The sequence below is a fragment of the Convolutriloba macropyga genome, chromosome 9 (genome assembly GCF_964194025.1).
Source record: "Convolutriloba macropyga chromosome 9, txConMacr16.3, whole genome shotgun sequence".
Lineage (NCBI taxonomy): Eukaryota > Metazoa > Xenacoelomorpha > Acoela > Convolutidae > Convolutriloba > Convolutriloba macropyga.
The window spans coordinates 25447107-25467571 of NC_134476.1; the positions used below are offsets into that span (position 1 = coordinate 25447107).

Below are 20465 nucleotides of genomic sequence, written 5' to 3' on the forward strand. Positions count from 1 at the left end.
TTTCAAATACGGAATTATTTAAAAAAAAACAAGACTAGTGTAGCTCAACCCCACTAACATTTATCACCCTATAGCTGAAATAAATTGCATTTCTTAATTTTGGTGTACATTAAACGAATGATTTACTGAAATTTAATAGAGAATGATGAATCTAAGCAGTGGAAAATGTAGACAATTTGTGACAACCAATGTCAAATTTTGATATTTTATACTCGTTGATGTATGTTTCATAAGTCTGTGTACCAACCCCTTGGAGAAGTTAGGACAGGATAGATCACGTTTTTTGAAATTTTATTTTACCAAACAATCCACAGAGTATAATGAGCGTGAATTTTGTTGATTTTTGTCACCGAAGTACTATGCTGTTGTTTATCAAACGATGTATCAGCGTGACCTAAAATTACTGGTTTGTTAGTAATTAATTACCTCTATCTTGAGTTGGCCGTTTCCTTGAAGTGTTAAACGAGGCGGGCTGTTAAAAGTTTGCAGATGTAATTAAATGAGCAGTTTACCTTATGGTCATATATTAATTGTAATTTTATACAAAAAACTATTTTGCATAAAAATAAAAATTTTAAAAGTTTGTATTTTTCTATCTGAACCAACCGTTCTTTTATAATCAGCAGCTTGAGGTGCATTAGAAAATCATTTGCTCAGCAGAGTTGTAGATTATTTGCAACGTTTCGCCTCATGACAGTCGTTCAATTTTGTATCCATTTGGCGGAAATTTTGAGCCAAAATTTTCGGACATTAGGCGAATACCAACAAAGGCACTCAAAAGCGGTACTTCAAAATTCAATTGACGCTCTAAGGTACTCAAAATTCCCTAATAATTGTCTTCACAGCAAAATTAGTAAAAGCAGTACATATTGATTATACCATTTTTGCAAATTCTTTCCTCTCAAAATACCTTTGGGCAAAGGTATTTGGCAATAAATGCGGAGGCAAGAGTGGAAAATATTATTAAAAATTCCTTGTTTTCACCTTTTTAGAGTTTTGGAAAGTTCAACAAAAATGTCATAAAAGCTGGATGAACATAAAGAAATGCTGCAAATACTGTATGTTAAAAAATTGGACCGTTTTCTTGAACTAATATTGTATAGAGAATTTTTTAGGGACTTTTGAGTACTTCATGATGTCGAGTGGCTTTTGAGTGCTTTAATTGGTATCCGCCTTATGTCCTCAGAACTTTTGTTCAAATTTTTTGTCTAGTGGTTAGAAAAATGTTTCCGCTTAATCAAGTTTGCATCTAATATCCCATCGCCTGTTTTTTAATCGTTTTTGTTGAGTGAATTTTGAAGCAGGAAATAAAACGCGTAGAAAAATTTGGTCGCTGAAAAAGAAATGAAGAGCAGAGCGAAACGAGAAAGATTGTTTGTTCTTACCAATATTTTGGAGAAAGTGAGAAGTTGAATTGTGCAGAAAAATTTGTGTGAAATTTTTTGCTCTGATTTTAAAGTAGAGTGAGAAAGCGGTGTTTGAAAAAAAACCGTTTTCTCGCTAGTGGTTTTTTGTTCAAATGAGGCATTTAGTTAATAATCTGTTCTGTCTTTTTCAATTTTTCTGGATCTGATTTTTTCAAAATGGTTTTTCTGCTCTATTCATGGTCCATTCTAGGTCGAGTTTTTTTGTTAAGTCAATAAAAATTCTTTGAAATGTGTCACATTTCAAAGAATTGTTTTCTTTTGCGGAATTGGAATAGAAGAGAAGCCTCTTACTTGCGTTTAGATATCAAGTGACAAAAGATTCGTTGTTATCAAACAGTCTTTTGTCGAGAAGGAAGAGAAAAAGACATTTCAAACTATTTTATTTCTCTTTGCAGTTTTTTGTTTTTTTTTTAATTGCTCTCAAATGAAATTTATACAAATTACCATAGTCCTGTGGTCCTTTGTTATGCAATTCTTGCTCGACCGATTTTTCGTCCGATCCTTCTGACGGAGGGCATGTGGACCAGCAGCCCTCTTAAAGTCTAACGCAGTATTAGTATCTTAGTATGCGGTTCACGAAAACTGTTTTGAAGAGAAATTTCAAGGTTTGAAGGGCATCTCGTTGTCTTAGTTTGACCCCTCTGTTACGCGCCGCCTGTTCAATCAACCTCAAACCCGCCGTCCATTTTCTTCTTAACAAGCAATTGGGACACCCCTCTTGTCCAGCTCTCTCAACCTTACTCCCATCATTTGACGCCCCCCCCCCACCATCGCTTGACCTCCCCTCACTCCGCTCAAACCCACATGATGCGTCTAAACCCCAGCTGGCTTCTAACTAAGCTCACTATTCGCAAGTGTAGTCTATTTTGACCTGCCAATTGTTTTTGAACTTTTCAACACTCTTATTTAATCGGAAGAAGCTATTATTGGCTTTGTGTGCCCTTGTAATATCAAATTTTTTTTGGTTTTAGGTTTATAAGTTGTTTTTAATTGCTTCTGTTTTGATGAACTGACTTCAAATGATATATTAATTCTCATGAAGGGTGTTAGTAAGTACTTTTTATTTGACAGATTCATTATAGTTGGCACAGCCGGCTCTTCGAATCATTTCCGGTAACCTTCCACCAGTCAGGTAGCAAAAAACGGGGAAAAGTTCGGGGAGTGAATTGAATTGGTAAAAGTTTATTCGATAAACAAATTCAGTGCGGAGGAAAGAGAGAGAGAGGATATTTCGTTCATGCTTTCTTTCGGCACAGAGCAAGAAATATAAGTGTGAAAGAATTGCTCTGCGAGCAATTTTTTTAAAAGGTTTTTTGAAGTTTTTTTATTTTCGAAATTTCTTTTTTCTAGAGGGTTATTTTAGACTAATTTTATCAATGAGATTGTTTTGAAACCGGTTTTTTGGATTTTGGCAATCAAGGGGAGTTTTATGCTAATTTATTGTTTTTTCAATTAAATCTAGGGCTTTAAGGCTATTTTAGCGATCAGCTCATTTTTACGTTTTGCATTTGCTTGTTACTGCGATTAGGCTTAATGCAGCGGGCAGTCTCTATTGCAATTTAATTAAAGTTTTATGTAACAAGCATTTTTCCCTTTCGAATTTTGACATGAAATTGAGAAAAACCATTGTTTATTTTCCTTATTTAGTTTTCCCTGTTTTTCAGAATTAGAGAGATTTTTGTGCTCATTTTGGATTGTCAACTTTGAGCAATGATGTTGTCTCGATTACCAGAGATACCTTTGTCGAAAAGCTGCTTTCTGGCAAAGACATCTTCGAATTATTTCCGCAATTCTTTCTGCTGTTTTCACGTGAGCGAGCAAGAAAACCTGAAGTTCAGGGTGTGAAAAAGTCATTTTGATGAACAAATTTTAAGTGCGGAGAAAAAAGATTAGGTAGTTTGTTCATGCCTTCTTTTGAAACAGAGCAAGAAATGTAGGTGTGGAAAGATTATTTAGCGCTCTCCTCTGAATTTAATTTGTAGTGGGATGCTGTCTTTTTTGTTAAGATATGTTTACACATTTTGATGATTTTTGAAGTCAAATAGAAGTGATGTTTTTGGTCTCGACGGAACAGGAAGTTAGTTTTTTGGTTTTTTACTGTTTTTTCGATTTTTGGATCTGACTTTCTCTGAATGGTTTTTCTACTCTATTCATGGTCCATTCTAGGTCTTGTTTTTTATAGTAAAGGAAAATTCTTTGATATGTGTCACGACTTGTCCTGCTGTATTATACTCTTGTGTGGAATTTGAATGGAACCTTACTATTTGTGTTTAGATACCAATTGATAACAGTTTTGTTGGTATCAGACAACATATTTTTGGGAAATAAGAGAAAATAGACATATTAAATTATTTTATTTCTCTTTGCAGTTTTTCGTTTTTTTTAATTGCGCTCAAATGAAATTTATAGCTATTACCTTAGTCCTGTGGCCTTTTTTTATGTGGTTTCTCTCTTGACCATTTTTTTGTCTGATCCTGACGGAGGGAATTAAATGGACCAGGAGCTCTCTTCGAGTCTAACGCCTTAATAGTCTCTAAGTATGCCGTTCACAAAAACTGTTTTGAGGAGAACTGTCAAGGTGTGAAGGGCGTCTTTTAGTCTTAGTTTGACCCCTCTTAGGCCCCCATCAATCATCCCCAAACCCGCAGTCCTTTTTTCTGACCAGGTAATTTGGACTCCCCCTCTCGTCCAGCTCTCCCACAACCTTACTCCCATCACGAACCACCTGCCCCAGCATCGCTTGACCTCACCTCACTCCGCTCAAACCCGCATGATGCACCTATAGGCCCGAGATGGCTACTAATGATGCCTACCGCTCGCAAGTTTACTCTATTTTGACCTAACATTTGTTTTCTTAAATTTTCTTTACTTTTAATTGCTCGAAGGAAGCTATTCTTGGCTTTGTGCCCTTGTAATAACAAAAAATGTTTTTTTTGTTTTAGATTTATGAGTTTTTAAAATTTTTCATTTTTTTCAGGAATTGACTTCAAATGAAATAATAATTCTCATGAGGGGTGTTAGTAAGTACGATTTATTTGACAGGTTTGTTTTGTTGGGCAAAGCCGGATCTTCGATTCGTTTCCGGAAACCTTCTAGCTGTTTTTTTTTCTTAAAGTGAGTGAGCAAAAAACGGGGAAAAGTTCGGGTAGTGAATTGAATTGGTAAAAGTTTATTCGATGAACAAATTCAGAGATCGGAGGAAAAAGAGAGTGAATATTTTGTTCATGCCTTCTTTGGGCACAGAGCAAGAAGTATAGGTGTGAAAAAGTTGCTAAGCCATCGGTTTTAAGGTGCGGCCCTATGAATTTTTTTCGGAATTTCTTTTGTCTAAAAGGTTATTTATCAATATGAAATTGTTTTAAAACCGGTTGGTTGGTTTTTGGCAATCAAGGGGAGTTTTATGCTAATTTAAGGATTTTTCAATTAAATATTTGGTTTTAATGCTATTTGTGCAATTATTGGCCCATTTTTGTTTTATTGCTTTTGCTTGTTACTGAAATTCATGCTCGCGGGCAGTCTGTTGAAATTTATTTTCATTTTTTCTTGGTACCAAGCCTTTTTGTCTTTCGAAATTTGAAATTATTTTGAGAAAAACTATTGTTTTTTATTTTCCTAATTTTAGTTTTCCTTATATTTCAGAATTAGAGAGGTATATGTGCTCATTTTGGATTGTCAAAATTTGTTTGAGCAAAATTTGTTTTATCTCTGGTGATCTTTATCGATTATTAAAGATAATGTTTTCTGTTTGTGTTTGTACTTGTGCAAATTGTACGGAATTTTGTAATTGTTTTGGGTTAATTTACTTTTAACTTTTCTCCCTCTTATTTCATTTAAGATAGTTTTTCTCTTCTTTGATGCTTACTGCGTCAGCAACTAGTTATTCGAAAAGCTGCTTTTTGGCAAAGATACCTTCAAGTTATTTCCGCAATTCCTCCTGCCGTTTTGAAGTGAGCGAGCAAGAAAACCTGGAGTTCAGTAAGTGAATAAAGTTTGAAAAAGTCATTTTGATGAACAAATTTTAAGAGCGGCGACAGAGGACCAGATAATTTGTCCATGCCTTTTTTTGAAACAGAGCGAGAAATGTAGGTGTGAAAAAATTATTTAGCACTCCCCTTTGAATTTAATTTATAGTGGGACGCTATCTTTTTTTAAAGATATGTTGACACATTTTAATGATTTTTGAAGTCAATTAGAAGTGATGTTTTTGGTCTCGTCGAAACAGGAAGTGAATTTTTTGGGGTTTTTTTTCTTTTTCCGATTTTTGGAACTGACTTTCTCTGAAAGGTTTTTCCTTCTCTATTCATGGCCCATTCTAGGTCTCAGTTTTCGTTTTGTCAATGAAAATTCTTTGGTTATCTTTTTTTAAGGATATGTACACACATCTTCATGATTTTCGAAATCAAATAGAAAGGATGATTTTGTCTCGCCAAAACACAAAATGAAGCGAAAAAGCTAGTGGTTTTGTGGTGTAAAATTTTTTGCTCTGATTTTAAGGTAGAGTGAGAAAACGTTGTTTGAAAAAAATCGCTTTCTCGCAAGTTGCTTTTTGTTCACATGCGGCATTTTGACATTGATTTTTACTTTTTCCATTTTTTGAATCTGATTTTTTCTGAATGATTTTTCTACTCTATTCATGGTCCATTCTAGGTCTTGTTTTTTATAGTAAATGAAAATTCTTTGATATGTGTCACGACTTGTCCTGCTGTATTATACTCTTGTGTGGAATTTGAATGGAACCTTACTATTTGTGTTCAGATACCAATTGATAACAGTTTTGTTGGTATCAGACAATATTTTTGGGAAATAAGAGAAAATAGACATATTAAATTATTTTATTTCTCTTTGCAGTTTTTCGTTTTTTTTTAATTGCGCTCAAATGAAATTTATAGCTATTACCTTAGTCCTGTGGCCTTTTTTAATGCGGTTTCTCTCTTGACCATTTTTTTGTCCGATCCTGACGGAGGGAATTAAATGGATCAGGAGCTCTCTTCGAGTCCAACGTCTTAATAGTCTCTAAGTATGCTGTTCACAAAAACTGTTTTGAGGAGAACTGTCAAGGTGTGAAGGGCGTCTTTTAGTCTTAGTTTGACCCCTCTTAGCCCCCCATCAATCATCCCCAAACCCGCAGTCCTTTTTTCTGACCAGGTAATTTGGACTCCCCCTCTCGTCCAGCTCTCCCACAACCTTACTCCCATCACGAACCACCTGCCCCAGCATCGCTTGACCTCTCCTCACTCCGCTCAAACCCGCATGATGCATCTATAGGCCCGAGATGGCTACTAACGAAGCCTACCGCTCGCAAGTTTACTATTTTGACCTGACATTTGTTTTCTTAAATTTTCTTTACTTTTAATTGCTCGAAGGAAGCTATTCTTGGCTTTGTGCCCTTGTAATAACAAAAAATGTTTTTTTTTGTTTTAGATTTATGAGTTTTTTAAATTTTAATTTTTTTTCAGGAATTGACTTCAAATGAAATAATAATTCTCATGAGGGGTGTTAGTAAGTACGATTTATTTGACAGGTTTGTTTTGTTGGGCAAAGCCGGATCTTCGATTCGTGCCCGGAAACCTTCAAGCTGTTTTTTTCTTAAAGTCAGTGAGCAAAAAAACGGGGAAAAGTTCGGGTAGTGAATTGAATTGGTAAAAGTTTATTAGATGAACAAATTCAGAGATCGGAGGAAAGAGAGAGTGAATATTTTGTTCATGCCTTCTTTGGGCACAGAGCAAGAGGTATAGGTGTGAAAAAATTGCTAAGCCATCTGTTTTAAGGTGCGGCCCTATGAATTTTTTTCGGAATTTCTTTTGTCTAAAAGGTTATTTATCAATATGAAATTGTTTTAAAACCGGTTGGTTGGTTTTTGGCAATCAAGGGGAGTTTTATGCTAATTTAAGGATTTTTCAATTAAATATTTGGTTTTAATGCTATTTGTGCAATTATTGGCCCATTTTTGCTTTATTGCATTTGCTTGTTTCTGAAATTTGCTTCATGCTCGCGGGCAGTCTCTGTTGCAATATAATCTAAATTTTTTGTAGCATGCTTTTTTGTCTTTCGAAATTGACACTAAATTGAGAAAATTTATTTTTTATTTTCCTAATTTAGTTTTCCCTGTATTTCAGAATTTTGGAGGTTTATTTCCTCATTTTAGGTTTTCAAAATTTGTTTGAGCAATTTGTTTGAGTTTGTTTTATCTCTTTTAAACATTATCGATTACTAGAGATGGTGTTTTCTGTTTGCATTTGTACTTGTGCAAATCGTATAGAATTTTGTATTTGTTTTGGGTCATTTTTTAGCCTATTTTCCCTGTTATTTCAATAAGGATAGTTTTTCTCTTCTTTGATGCTTATTGCCGTGATAAACGAGTTATTCGAACAACTGCTTTTTGGTAAAGACATCTTTCGGTTATTTCCGGATTTTTTCCTGCTGTTTTGAAGTGAGCGAGCAAGAAAACCTGAAGTTCAGGGAATTAATAAAGTTTGCAAATTCTTTTTGATGAACAAATTCGAAGAGTGGAGAAAAAGGTCAGATAGTTTATTCATGCCTTTTTTGAAACAGCGCAAAAAGTATAGGTGTGAAAAAATTTTTGCTAAGCGAGAATTCCAACTTTTTTGTTCATGACGGTCATTTTGTTTTAATTTTTTTACGCTGACAGCCTCGAAACAGCATTTTCTTCGTCTTTTAATGCCCCTCTTTACATCTTTTATATACATGACGTCATTCTGTTGTGTTATCTTTTAATAGCCGCCGTCCGTCAGCCTCGCAACGGCTATTATTTAGAGCTCTCCTTTGAATTTAAATTGTAGTGGGACGCTATTTTTTTAAACATTTGTTCACACGTTTTCTTGAATTTTGATGTCAAATAGAAGTGATGATTTTCGTCTCGCCGAAACAGGAAATGAAGCGAAAAAATAAGTGATTTTTGGTGTGAAATTTTTCGCTTCGATTTTAAAGTAGAGTGAGAAAACGCTGATTGAAAAAATCGCTTTCTTGCTAGTTGTTTATTGTTAACATGCGGCATTTTTTCATTTTTTCAGGATCCGATTCTTTGTAAATGGTTTTTCTGCTCCATTCATAGTCCGTTCTAGGTCTAGTATTTTGTTTAGTCAATAAAAATTCTTTGAAATGTCTCACGACTTGTCCTGCTATGTTGTATTCTTTCGCGCTTTTTAATTGCTCTTGAACGAAGTTCATAGCAATTATTGTAAATGTGTTGGTCTTTCTTATGCAAATTTTTTGCTTGACCGTTTTTGCGCTTTTGTTCTTAAACATTTTTTAACTTCTCAAGTGACTTTTTCACGCTTTCCTCCTTCTTTGTTGAGTGATCTCTATTGCTCTCACTCCGAAGCTGATTGCAGCGTAGCAAGATTGGCCTGATATCCGAGTGGGCAGTTCTTCTGGTTAGAGATCGGGAGGTCAATGGTTCGAATCCCGAGACAGTTTTCTACAAAAAGGGGGATCTGTTCGAAGGAAAGGTTAGTTTGTTTATAACAGTTCAACCTCTTGCTGACCTACTACCCACTTACCGCTTTTGCACGTGCACTGGACCCACCTATACGTCCACCGGTCTACTTTTTGCACCCCTAAACCTTGTATACCTACCCCCTATACAATCCAGCGTTTAACCACCTTAAAGTGAAAGATAAATGTTTGCTAATTTCTATGTAAAAAATGTCAACAAACGTTCCCCTAGAACTATAAGACATTCATTGATAAGTTTTACCGTGCTCTTTTTGCATACCAGGATGTGTTGGTTTTGTGACCAGTTGTTTCGGATGATATTTAGTTTAGTGTATGATTATCACAGTACTTTTTGTAAGATAAAATAACTTGATTCTCGAAATGGATTGTGTGAAGATTGCTCTGCGATTTGATTTAGTATGAGGTTTCCTTTAGTTTCAGAGATCTCTATCTTTGTTTTATTATACACAGTTTTCGCTTGACCATTTTTTAAGACCTTATCTCGCTGGCTTGAGAGATTTTCCTTGTCACTTCTTAAATTTTGTGTGATGTCTGTCGCTCTCTTTCGCAGAATTTTGATCAACTAATCTAAATTGGGCAGTTTACTAGACATGAAAAGTGCGCAAAAAGACATTAGTTTTATGTTTTCACTCTAAATCTCAGAAGTGGTTTAAAGTTAGCGCTAATAACACCATTTGAAGACCCTTAGTGATTTTATTGAGGCTACTACACCCTCAACTCTGATTTTGCGTTTGTTGTTTGAATGAATCGAGGAAAGAATGACATTGCGAGCATGAAGAATAGTTTCAGAGGAAAAACCTACGTTCAATCCGGTGATCTGTTTAATTCGGGGTAATTAATTAATTAATCCCAAAAGAAGTTTGGAGCGATCATTTTAATCGTATGTTTTTTTAACTAAAAGTGAGGATTGGCTTTGCTTGGTTTATTGTTCACGCATTTGAATGAAAGAATTCATTTTCATCTCATCACATATAATCTGCCTCACTCAAAATTTACCTCTGCCCCCTCTAACTTCTGAAGTTCATTTTGTAGCGACTATTTGATCAATCGTCAAATTGGCGAAGTTCAGAGACGTCTATATTCCATTAGGTGAATGGGGGGGGGGGGAACTTTAATAGTGTTTTTGACCAAGCACGGCCGCTCTCTAAAAATTCAATTCTTAACTATTAGTAAAATTTCATTTGAGAATTAGGATATCTTAGGAATCAGTTTTCGTTTTTTTTTTGGTTATAAGATTTTTTTATCAGTGATATCTTCATAGGCCGATAGTAGCCCATAATGCGGAGACTTGGTCTGCTCTTAGAGTGCCGCTAATGGGCTCGGGTTGATGCGACATCAAATAAAATATAAGAGCAACTTAAGATTTCAAATATTGTGATGTTATTGATTGCTAATTGTACTTCTATAAATGATCCAGCATTTTCTTCATAGGGCGCTGTTTTTCATTGGCAAATACTAGGCGTTAAAACTGTATACAACTTTCGGCCGGCTGAACTGACATGTATTTTAGAAGTACTGCTGCCAGTATTGATTCAGCTTTACTTAATTAAACACCCAAAAAGTTCAGCGTGGTTTTTTGAGTAATACATTATTTCATACTATCGTCGTCTTCAGCCATCAAGTTCATTATTCTAGGTCAAACCGGTGCTGGTGCGAGGGAGGATGTGCTTCAAAAGTTAGCGCAATGCTTAAGATAGTTGATATGGCGTTATGACACAACTTTCATTCGGTATCATCCCAGTGTGGTTAATGTGGCAAAAGTTCAGTTTTCCAAACAAATTTTGATGCTTTTTTGCTCAGTTTTACTGGAAACGAAAATTCATTTGGCTCTTGATTGAGATGTGTGTGAAACAGTTTTTGAGGTATACAGATTTGCACTCTGAACATTTTCAAGTTATTTTCAGTTATCAGTCTACTTAGTTTTGTTTGATTGTGCCGAAAATGGTTTTTTAGTGTGTTTTGGAGGCTCGAGCAGTTTTCCTCAAGTTATGCAATTGTCATATCTAAGACGGGCAGTGATGCCTGTTGATAACGGCTTACAAACCTTTTTCTGTTTTAACAGTCTGTTCCCCAGATTTTTACGAAAAATTTGTGGTATTTCGAAGCATTTTCCGTCTAGAATTTAAATTTATAAATTTTAGATACTTTTCAGTAACATTTTTGGTCTTTGATATTTGTTTTCTTGTCAAAAGTAAAAAATGCATTGCGTCTTGAACTAACGTAACTGACAAACGAAGACACTGTTATGTTTGTATATCTGTGCTTAAGAATCAACTAGAGCCCAAAAATTGTAATTAGATTCTTTTCAGTTTTTGCTGCTTGTGTTAAACTGCAGTTTTTCCAAGGCGTTTCGTATCGTATCGTTACTCAAACTACAGAAACATTGAGCTCAATTCTAATAGGCATTTTAAATGATTTGGTGTGGATTTTCTGAATTCTTCTGGTTATTCACTATCCTCAAAGGTTCTATTGGGCTGTAAGGTCACTTCTTGAACATTTGTTTGATTTCACTTTTCGAGCGACTTTTTCGCTCTTCGATTCTTGATTTCTGTGTGACCTTAATTGCTCTCTTTCAGAAGTTATGTCTTGCTAAAAATAAAAGCGATTGTAACATACGCAGACGAAGGGCCCTGATCGCCAAGTGGTTGATGCTTCAGTCTATTAGGTCACGGAATCGCTCACGGCTTTGGTTGAAATTTTTTGCACGCCCAAAAATGTGCCTAGCCTACAGTCACTTCGGAAATAAATTGCCCCTCCTGTCGTTTGAGAGAAATGTACCCGATAGTTGTTGGTTTATGCTAATGTGATTTTATGTCGTAATCACCTGTGAAAACAAAATACGTACCATCCATTTTATTTTAAAGATTTCGTTTTTCGCTCTGTCTTCGTGACATAATAATGGTTTATAAAAAATTGTTACATTGAATAAGTTATCCTAGGGTTTGTTATTTCTCTTCCTGATTAGCGTTATTTGTTTCTCGGATAAAGACAGTTTTCCTGAGGCAAAGGTATCTAGATTAAGGATCTCAATTCAGCTGATTTTAGTTCTTACTTAAAAAGACGTTCACTGCAGTATTGCGAATTCTCTAGCTGATTGCCCTTTGGATAATGTTAGTTTGCGAAAATTCATTTCAAAATGCTCTCACTTTTCTTTTAGCTTATCAATTTTTTTCGATTTGAGAAACTATCACAACCCAACAAGGAGCCAAATTATCCGCTTTATCATGAGAAAAGATGCTTGTATTACCCATTGCTGATTTGTGAGGTGAAATGATAGTGATACCAGATTCGAGGTTAAATGAATCAAGATGAAAACAGAAATAGAACTGATTATGGTTTTCAACTTTTTCCCTCAATGTAGTAGCTTCTTTGTTTCAGCTTCAGCTGCCCACATTGCCACTCCTTCTCTTCGTTGAATATCGGCAATAGTTAATTAATTGCTCTCGAACGATGTTTCTGAAGCAATTATTGCGAAGGTGTTGGTCTTTTTGATGCAAAGTTTTTGCCCGTTAGGACTCTTCGAGTGACTTTTGCATTCTTCACTTTTTCGTTTTGCGTGCTCTAAATATCTCTCTCGCGCACAATTTCAGCAATTTATGTTCATTTATTTGACATTTCATTTCGACAAAGGAAAGTGTTGAAATTTTTATTATAGTATACTGATTATTACGATAAAACTTGTTAAAATTATTACTTGTAGTGAGTGAGTACTTGGATGAAGTGGTGAATTGTTTTTGCAGAGATTTTCTCCTCTAGCTCTAGCGTTTTAGAGACTGCCAAGATGACGAGAGCTAAATACGGTATCATTAGAATTTTTAGTTGTTGGTTTTATCAATTGGGCAAGCTGTTTATTTGATTATTGTTTTGTCAGTTCTCTCTCAATTTCTGATGCATTCTTTTCAGATAAGAGATGATAATGTGAAAATTGTGTTTGTTTTGGTGTGCGTCCCTTCATCCCTGAGCCCAAAGTACTCCAGGAGGAAAATAACTGAATGCTCAGATGGAGTCAACACAGCTTCCATCGCGCTCCGAATTCTCGTGAGCTTTATTTTTCCCTGTCATCTCATGACATTTCTCGAATTTTTCATGCTCTAACTACCCAGAAGGATTAAATTTCTTTATTTGGAAAAATCCACTGTAACTTTTTCAAAACAATGCATTTCATGTACGTTTTTGAAAATAGAATGTCTAAATTTGTGTTACTTTGTGTCATTTTGGTAAACTCTTCATCACACTTCAAAGTTTTTTGAAATCTTATTGAACAAGACAACTCGTGCGAGTCTGCACAGCACAAACGCACAAAATGTTCCTACATTTGGAGGAAAAACTCTTCTCATTATCAGTTGCCGCGGAAAGTTGATGTTTCAACAAGAATAATCAATCGTAAGAAAAGTGCTGAAAAAATACAAAAATAGTAAAATAAGAATTCAATCGAACGAAGCATCAAATAAATTTATTTCAATGTTTCCTTGGCAAATTTTTAAAGAAAATGCAAAGTTCAATATTTCTCGCGTTTTCCCAAATGTTTGTCTTCAATTTCCTTCTGGCGAACGCTGTGTTTAAGAGTTACTATTAAATTAAAATGCTTATCAGATGCAATTAACTTCGAGAGCATAACTTTTAAAGTCTGTATCAGTATCATAAAATTAAGTTTAGGATGAAGTTGAAAGGAAGTAAAAAAAAATGCGTGTTTCTCCAGTAATTTTTAAAGATCTGGTTTTCCCTGTCTTCATGGGAGCCTATCTATAATTTTTAAGTCAAATCAAACTCATAATGATCTAGTGGGCATAGTAGTTGTGTGTGACATTTCTGCAACATTTTTTGCTGCGTTTGAATTGAAGTGAGCTCCATTTTCCATATAAAGTGAAGACATACAGATGAGTTTTGAAGTGTTTCTGTTGACTGACGCTAGAGACCAACTCAAGGACCAAAGATTTAAAATCGCGTATTCTTCTATTCATTTTCTTATTTCCAAGAAAGCATTCTTGTGTTCCTATACCTTTGCAGTCAATCAATCTTTTTCAATCTTATTAAAAGGACAAAAATTAAACGATTACTATATTGTTCATAAATCTAGAGGCCAGTAAATAATAACCATATCAATTTTTGATTTTATCGTTTCCCTTTAACAGACAATTTGAGATAATATTTGAACGTATGATATAGCTGGAACGCGTTTTCACTGGTTTATTTGCTTCTCTAGATTTATGAACAATATCTCTTGAGGGGGGAGGAACTATCTACTCAAATGGGTTTTTTTTTGTTCAGACAATTTTGACCGATCGATATATTCGTCGTACAGAGTTGTGAGTGGTATCATTAAATAGCCCCTCCAGCGTAGAATATGGAATTAAAAAGATTTTTTTAAAAATTCGTATTTCACAGATAGTTATCTAGGTTTGAAGTTTTGTGAAAAATAGACGGATTTCCGTTGTTTTTATTCACATTTTCCGGAATTTCGCCTAAATGTTCGTCAATTTTGCTAAAAATTGTAGAAATTGTTAACAACAGTAATTTTAACTTTATTTTTAGAAACGAAAAAAGTTTTTTGACTATTTTGATTTAATTTTTATGGCTAAAATTTTGGCTAAAAATTTCCAAAATTGAGCTTTCTTTCATCAAAAGTTGCCCGAAATGAGCTTTTCTGTCCTCTTTGATTAAATTTGCCGATAGTACACACCCCGAAAACATCAAAAACTTTGTAAACTACAAAGGGAGCCAGCTTTACTTCCAATTCCTTTGAGAGTAGTCTATAATCTAAATTTTGCCGTTTTCTAAATTTACTCTATGATTATTAAAAACGCAGCATTTATTTTTGATCTTTTGACTAACGAATTATCTAGACATAAAGCAGTTGAATCAACTGAGTGTTCTAAATGGACGATCAGCAATAGCGGAGCGGGTTTTGGTCCAATATTGGACTCTAACAGTCGAAAAAATAATTCGCATTTTAATCAGTCGGTTTTAAAAAAAAAATTTGAGCTTTTTTATGTTAATTAAGGATTAGAACAATTCACATCAAAGCTCACTGTTGATAGGTTCAAATGGCTTCCTAAGCAGTTTCAAATGATTGTAGTCATTTTCTCTACTCGAAAGCATATGGTCGTTTTGACTTTTAAAATTTTTGGTTTTAAATAAACAACGGCTTGTTTAACTTTGCAACTATTTTTCTCTTAATTTGGTCAACTTGTAGCTTAGTGTCAGCAAAGAAAGAATGTTTCTCCTTCCTCTTCTTTCTATTGAGATAAATTTTAATCTTTTCGGTTTTACGCGTCCAGTTATGGTTTTCTGGCTTTGATATTACTTGATTTCACAATTTTATTTTGTGTAATGGCTTCTTTTTAACGGTTTTTTTCTCGTTTTGTTACATTATCACATTATTGACATTTCACCTGCTACATTATTGGTGTTGAATGTAAGGCACAATTGATCATATAATGGCCTTGAAAGGCAAGATTATGGTTTTAACGGCTTCGACGTCCCTTTCTCGAAGAATTCGAATTTTTTTTACAATTGTCTTTAACTGTTGATTTTATTTTCTCTATTTAGTCGTATGAGATTACCTGGATAATGACAGGTCTCAGAAGCAATTCACGAGGATTTAAACGAGCCTTTATTTTGATTTGAGTAGATTGCTGATGCCTTTAATGACTTTGAAATCAATTGTTTTGAAAAAAAAAATTTTTTAACGTTGTTCAACATCGCATTTTTGTTCTTTTTTGTCTTTTTGTTACCTAATCTTGTTAATTTAAGGTCAGATATAACATTTTTGTTGTCAAGGGAAGGTGCAAGTGTACCAAATCTAATGTTTTTCACAGAAATGTTTATAAAATAATATAAGGGTTTTTGGCACAAAAAGTAAATTAAATTTTAATTTTTGTCTATTTATTGTTCTTTTTGTAGACGTAAGACATGTTCTGAGTAATTACCTGCCTCAAGCGCTTCCCTTGGACAAAAAGACGAACCTATCTATTTATTTCATTTTGTAGCTTATGGTTTTCATGACATTGAAAATAATTGTTTTCGAAAAAAACAAAATTTTTAAATAGTTTTGCACTTTCTCTTTTTGGTATACTTGTTACCTATTCTCATTAATGAGAAGGCCTATGCCACATTTTTGGCGTTCCAGTAAGATTCAATTCAACATATTTTGAGGGGCCAAATATGACTTTACGGCTTCGACAGCGTTTTCTCGCAAGTTTTAATTCAATTTTTTTTGTCTTTGTTGATTTTTTGTAACTGTATAAAAAATTGACAAATGACAGGTCTTAATGCCCTCATTTGGAGGCGTTTGTGTTCATAAACACATTGGATAAACATTTTGCCATCTAATGGTTTTCCTCACTTTGAAATTGGTTGTTTTTAAAAAATATAAGCCATTTTTTTTTATCTTTGCTGTTATTTTGTTTTTTTTTTGTCTAATTGTTACCGAGCTTTTCTATAAAGTGGTCTCATATCTTTTATAGTGAAGTATAATTTATTTGAGCCTGTTTGAGCTGGTTAGCTTGTTTGGGCTTGTATGTAATTTCTTTTATAATGGACATAAAGTTTTGGATGTAATTAATTTTTGTTATTGTTGTTTGATTTATTGTTCGTCTTGGCTTGCTTTCTTAATAATGATTGATCTCATCAATCTAGTGCGGCATGTTTTTACTCCACTGAGTTATTTGCGTTGGAGGCGATCTTTGTCCGTACACATTTTTATTTGAAAAATGCTTGAATTTTTGGGGTTTTCTGTCTGTTCCTAATTTGGTAGACATTTATGCCAAAACTGTGGATGAGCGGGGTCGGAACTTTATGTGCAAACGCACATTACCGAGATTCCTTGTTTAATAAATGTCTTTTCTTTTAAATAAGATTGAAAAAGATTGATTTACTGCAAAGGTGCAGGAACACAAAATAATTTTCTGGAAATAAGAAAATGAAATGAAAAATACGCGATTTTAATTCTTAGGATCTGCAGTTTAGCTCTTCAGTTACCAAATTGAAATCGATTATAATTATAAACAAATAATGAAATAAATGCTAAAACGTTTTTATCTCAATTCACCACACACACACACATCTCAGCACACAATACAGGTTTTCTTATCCAATTTTCTTTCAAAGTTTCTAACTGTTCCTTTTTTCACCCTGGTATAAATTGGCTATTAAAAGCAGCCTCTATGAGGTTGAAATTTCTGTTTTCTTTTCTATCCACGATTCGCAAAGAAAAACTTGACAGAAAACCAAAAACGCCGTCATCGCATTTATATTCCCCAATTTTGAAAAAAAATGTATTGAACGATCAGTTCATGCATTAATGTCTACTAGATTAATTGTAAATAGCTTTGAAAATTATTTGAAACGGAGTATCAAATGTCTAAGTGAAATTTCTACTTTTTAAGTTTGGGATTTTGAAAATTTGGGATAATAGTCTGCTTCATTGGGATTTTGCGTCAGCGCAATAAGAGAATCAACAAAGGAAATCGTTTATTTGAACAGGGCTTTCGGATATTTTGTAAATAACGGTCCTAAATTGATCAATTTTGGTTTTAGACACTACACGAAAAACTTGATAGATCGTAGCCCTGCATCTCCGACTTTTCTACAACGACGCATAGCATCACATAGTTCGTATGAGAACCTTTACCCACCGAATAATACTCACCCCAATTTCTTTGTCACACCACACGCAGTCACGACACTCACTCCTCCCCCAACACATTCGGGGGGCACTAGAGGAATAGAACCCAATCACAGAGCGGGAAGCAGTGCCGAAGATTACATCAACTTGAAGGCCTATGTTGGCTCCAATCAGACGTCACCAGTTAAGCGGTCCAGGAACAACAGGTTAATAGTCTGTAGTCAATGAGTTATAATTTTATTATATTTTTTAAAAAATAGTTCTTCCGATCCTTCTCAAATTGTGCGCTCAAAGTGATTTTTCAGTCATCTGGAACGAACCAAACATCCAGCCCCGTGCCCAAAAACATTTTGAAAGGGCCAATTGAGCGTGAAGTACTATTGGAGTAATTAGAGAAATATTCAAATATTACCCGAACTGATATACTGTAATGGATTCAATTGAACAATTTTTGATTTTTCGTGAATTTTTGTCCAGAGAAACGGAATAAACTGGTAAAGCTTGTATTCTATTCATGGACGTTCCAGAAAACAACTTTATGTTGTGAAGAGCTATACCACCTCCCCCTCAGTCCAACCAACCCCTTCCTACCCCCCCCCCAACCGCTCAACCCCGCATGATATGTAAGCGTAATTTTACGATGTACATACTCTTCTTCGAGTACCTCTCACTTTTGTGACTACGAAAACCAACTACTCGCAAGAGGTTTGGTAGCAGTTCGTGAATCGTTTGTCGCTTCTTTCAACTGTTGGTCTTCTTTATGTTTTCCATCTATTTCAAATGATGGAAGTCTCTGTGAAGTCTCTCGTCTATAAATTCCCAGACGAGTTTTTTTTAAAACATGAATTTTCTGGAAGTGCGGGAAATGCATGGTTTATTGCTCTCGAACCAAGTTAAAAGCAGCTGTTGCAGTCCCTTGTTTCTTGCAAAATTTTGCTTAACCATTTTGATGTTTATTTTTTTTCGCTTGCTTTAGCTGTTTTACTTTCGAATAGATTTTAAACGAGGCATAGAAACAGCCACTGTTCAATTAAAGGCAATAAAGTAGTAACGGCAGGGGAGAATAAGGAAGATCAAAAAGTTTTAACCAAGACGTGCACACATGATTTTTTTTGTTTCGAAATATTTTAATTGAACAAAATAATTTCCGACAGGTCAGAAACTGCATATTGAACTATTTGATGATGAAATTGTGAATGTGACATTCAAACGTGACGAACTACGAAGAAATCAAGTCGGTATTTTATTTTTTGATAACGTTCTCAAATTTTGGGCAATTTTTCATTTGATTTTTTCTCTTGTTTTTCAAGCCAGACAAATTGTTGAATCAAGGTCAGAAAAAGACATCTAAACGCTTGCTCTTGCACAAAATTGGGATTTTTAAAATAGAGAAAAGGCACAATTGGGTAATCCAAGTCAAGATAACTGAACGAAACTGTGTTTTTAGTTTTGTCAATTTTGATAATGCCTTGAAATGTACATACATGTTTACTATATGAAAACAGAATAAACTGGAGCTAGTTCTGTTCTTTTTGAGCATGTTTCGAAAATTTTGAGTTTGGATTCCTTTTTTAACGCATATTAAAGAATACATGATTGAGTGGCGGATTTTTTGTCTTTTCTCAGTCACCTACTTGACTGATTCTTTTTACTCTTTCAGAAATTATGAGCAAGTTAATTAGAGTATAAGCTAATAATTACCTAAATTAGCTATTAATAATAGTTTAGAACGAAACTGGCTGAAAACAATGTTGCCACTCAGTTAAAATTTTAAAATTCTCGCCGAAAATCTGCACTGGTTTATGTTGTTTTGGAGCTTTCTGAGGCAAAACTACATTTAAGTAGTTCAAGAGAAAATAGTCCGCTAGATAAAATAAAATTTGAAAAGATATTGTGGACTCTTTTTTTGCTTTCTCCCGAATCGTTGTCTACCTGGTATTTTAAGATTTGTCTATTGTTGTCTTATTTTTCGGCCAGCTACGAACACGAAAGCGAGTCGGAAGACACTTAGTACTTGCTCTCAAACGAAGTTTGTAGCAATTATATTAGTCCGGTTGGTCTTTTTTATGCGATTTTTTGCTAGACCGATTTTTCGTCTGACGCTTTTGACTTTTCGTCCTCAAACACGAGATAAACAGGTAGCGCCCAGCGGGCATTAAGTGCTTGGAGCCTTTCAGCTGTTTCAGCTCAAACTGTTTTGGAAACCTATTCTTATGGTGTGAAGGAATGTTCTAATAGGTTGAAGAACCCTCGACTGTTGACTTCAGTTTGTAATTTTTCAATTTATTTTTTTGACTTCAGTTTGTAATTTTTCAATTAAATTCAAAGTTTTCAAATTTTCGGAAAATTTTCGAAAGTGTTTGGATCTTTGAGCCAGTGAAAATATTTCAGGCTTGAAACAGGGATACTGAATAGTCTCTTGAGGCGATGAGATGGTTTGTAAGATATTAATGTCTTGAATTTTAGCAGGATCGGTTACCTGACAGAACTTACGAGACAAAAAATAGTTTTTCTGCTGCGAAGTTGAAACTTTTTTTATTTTTGCCTTTTCCAGTTTTTTTTCTAATGATTTATTTACTAACAAGGCTAGAAAACTAGAAGTTGCGGAGTCAAATATCATCATGGAAAACACTCCTATCTCTGTTTCTCTCTCTCTCTGTCGGTAGAGTTTCTCTGCTTCTCTTTCTCGTTCACATTTTATCTCTCTCTCTCTCTCTCTCTCTCACTCTATCTCTCTCTCTCTAACTTTGTTAATGCCGCACTTCAGCTGCTGTTATGTGGCGTAAGTTCATCATCTCTGATCCTCATTAACAATCCTCATTCAACAATGTTAGAAATGTTTTTTATAATAAATGATCTAACAGGCAGTTTAGGAAATCATTGTTAATTGCTCTCAAAAGCAATTTGTAGCAAATATATTAATCATGTTTGTTTCT

General features: G+C 34.5%; 1 protein-coding gene across 2 annotated transcripts in view; it reads left to right on the top strand.

The window, feature by feature from the left end:
- The first annotated feature begins 12804 nt into the window (after positions 1-12804).
- The window catches only part of LOC142345683 (uncharacterized), a 60698-nt gene continuing 53037 nt past the window's right edge, over positions 12805-20465 (top strand). For both annotated transcript variants that reach the window (XM_075397909.1, XM_075397910.1), the window contains exons 1-2: positions 12805-12941; positions 17442-17735. In XM_075397909.1, coding sequence (XP_075254024.1) covers positions 12904-12941; positions 17442-17735 — 332 coding nt within the window. In that variant the 5' untranslated portion in view covers positions 12805-12903. The remainder of the gene's footprint in view (positions 12942-17441; positions 17736-20465) is intronic.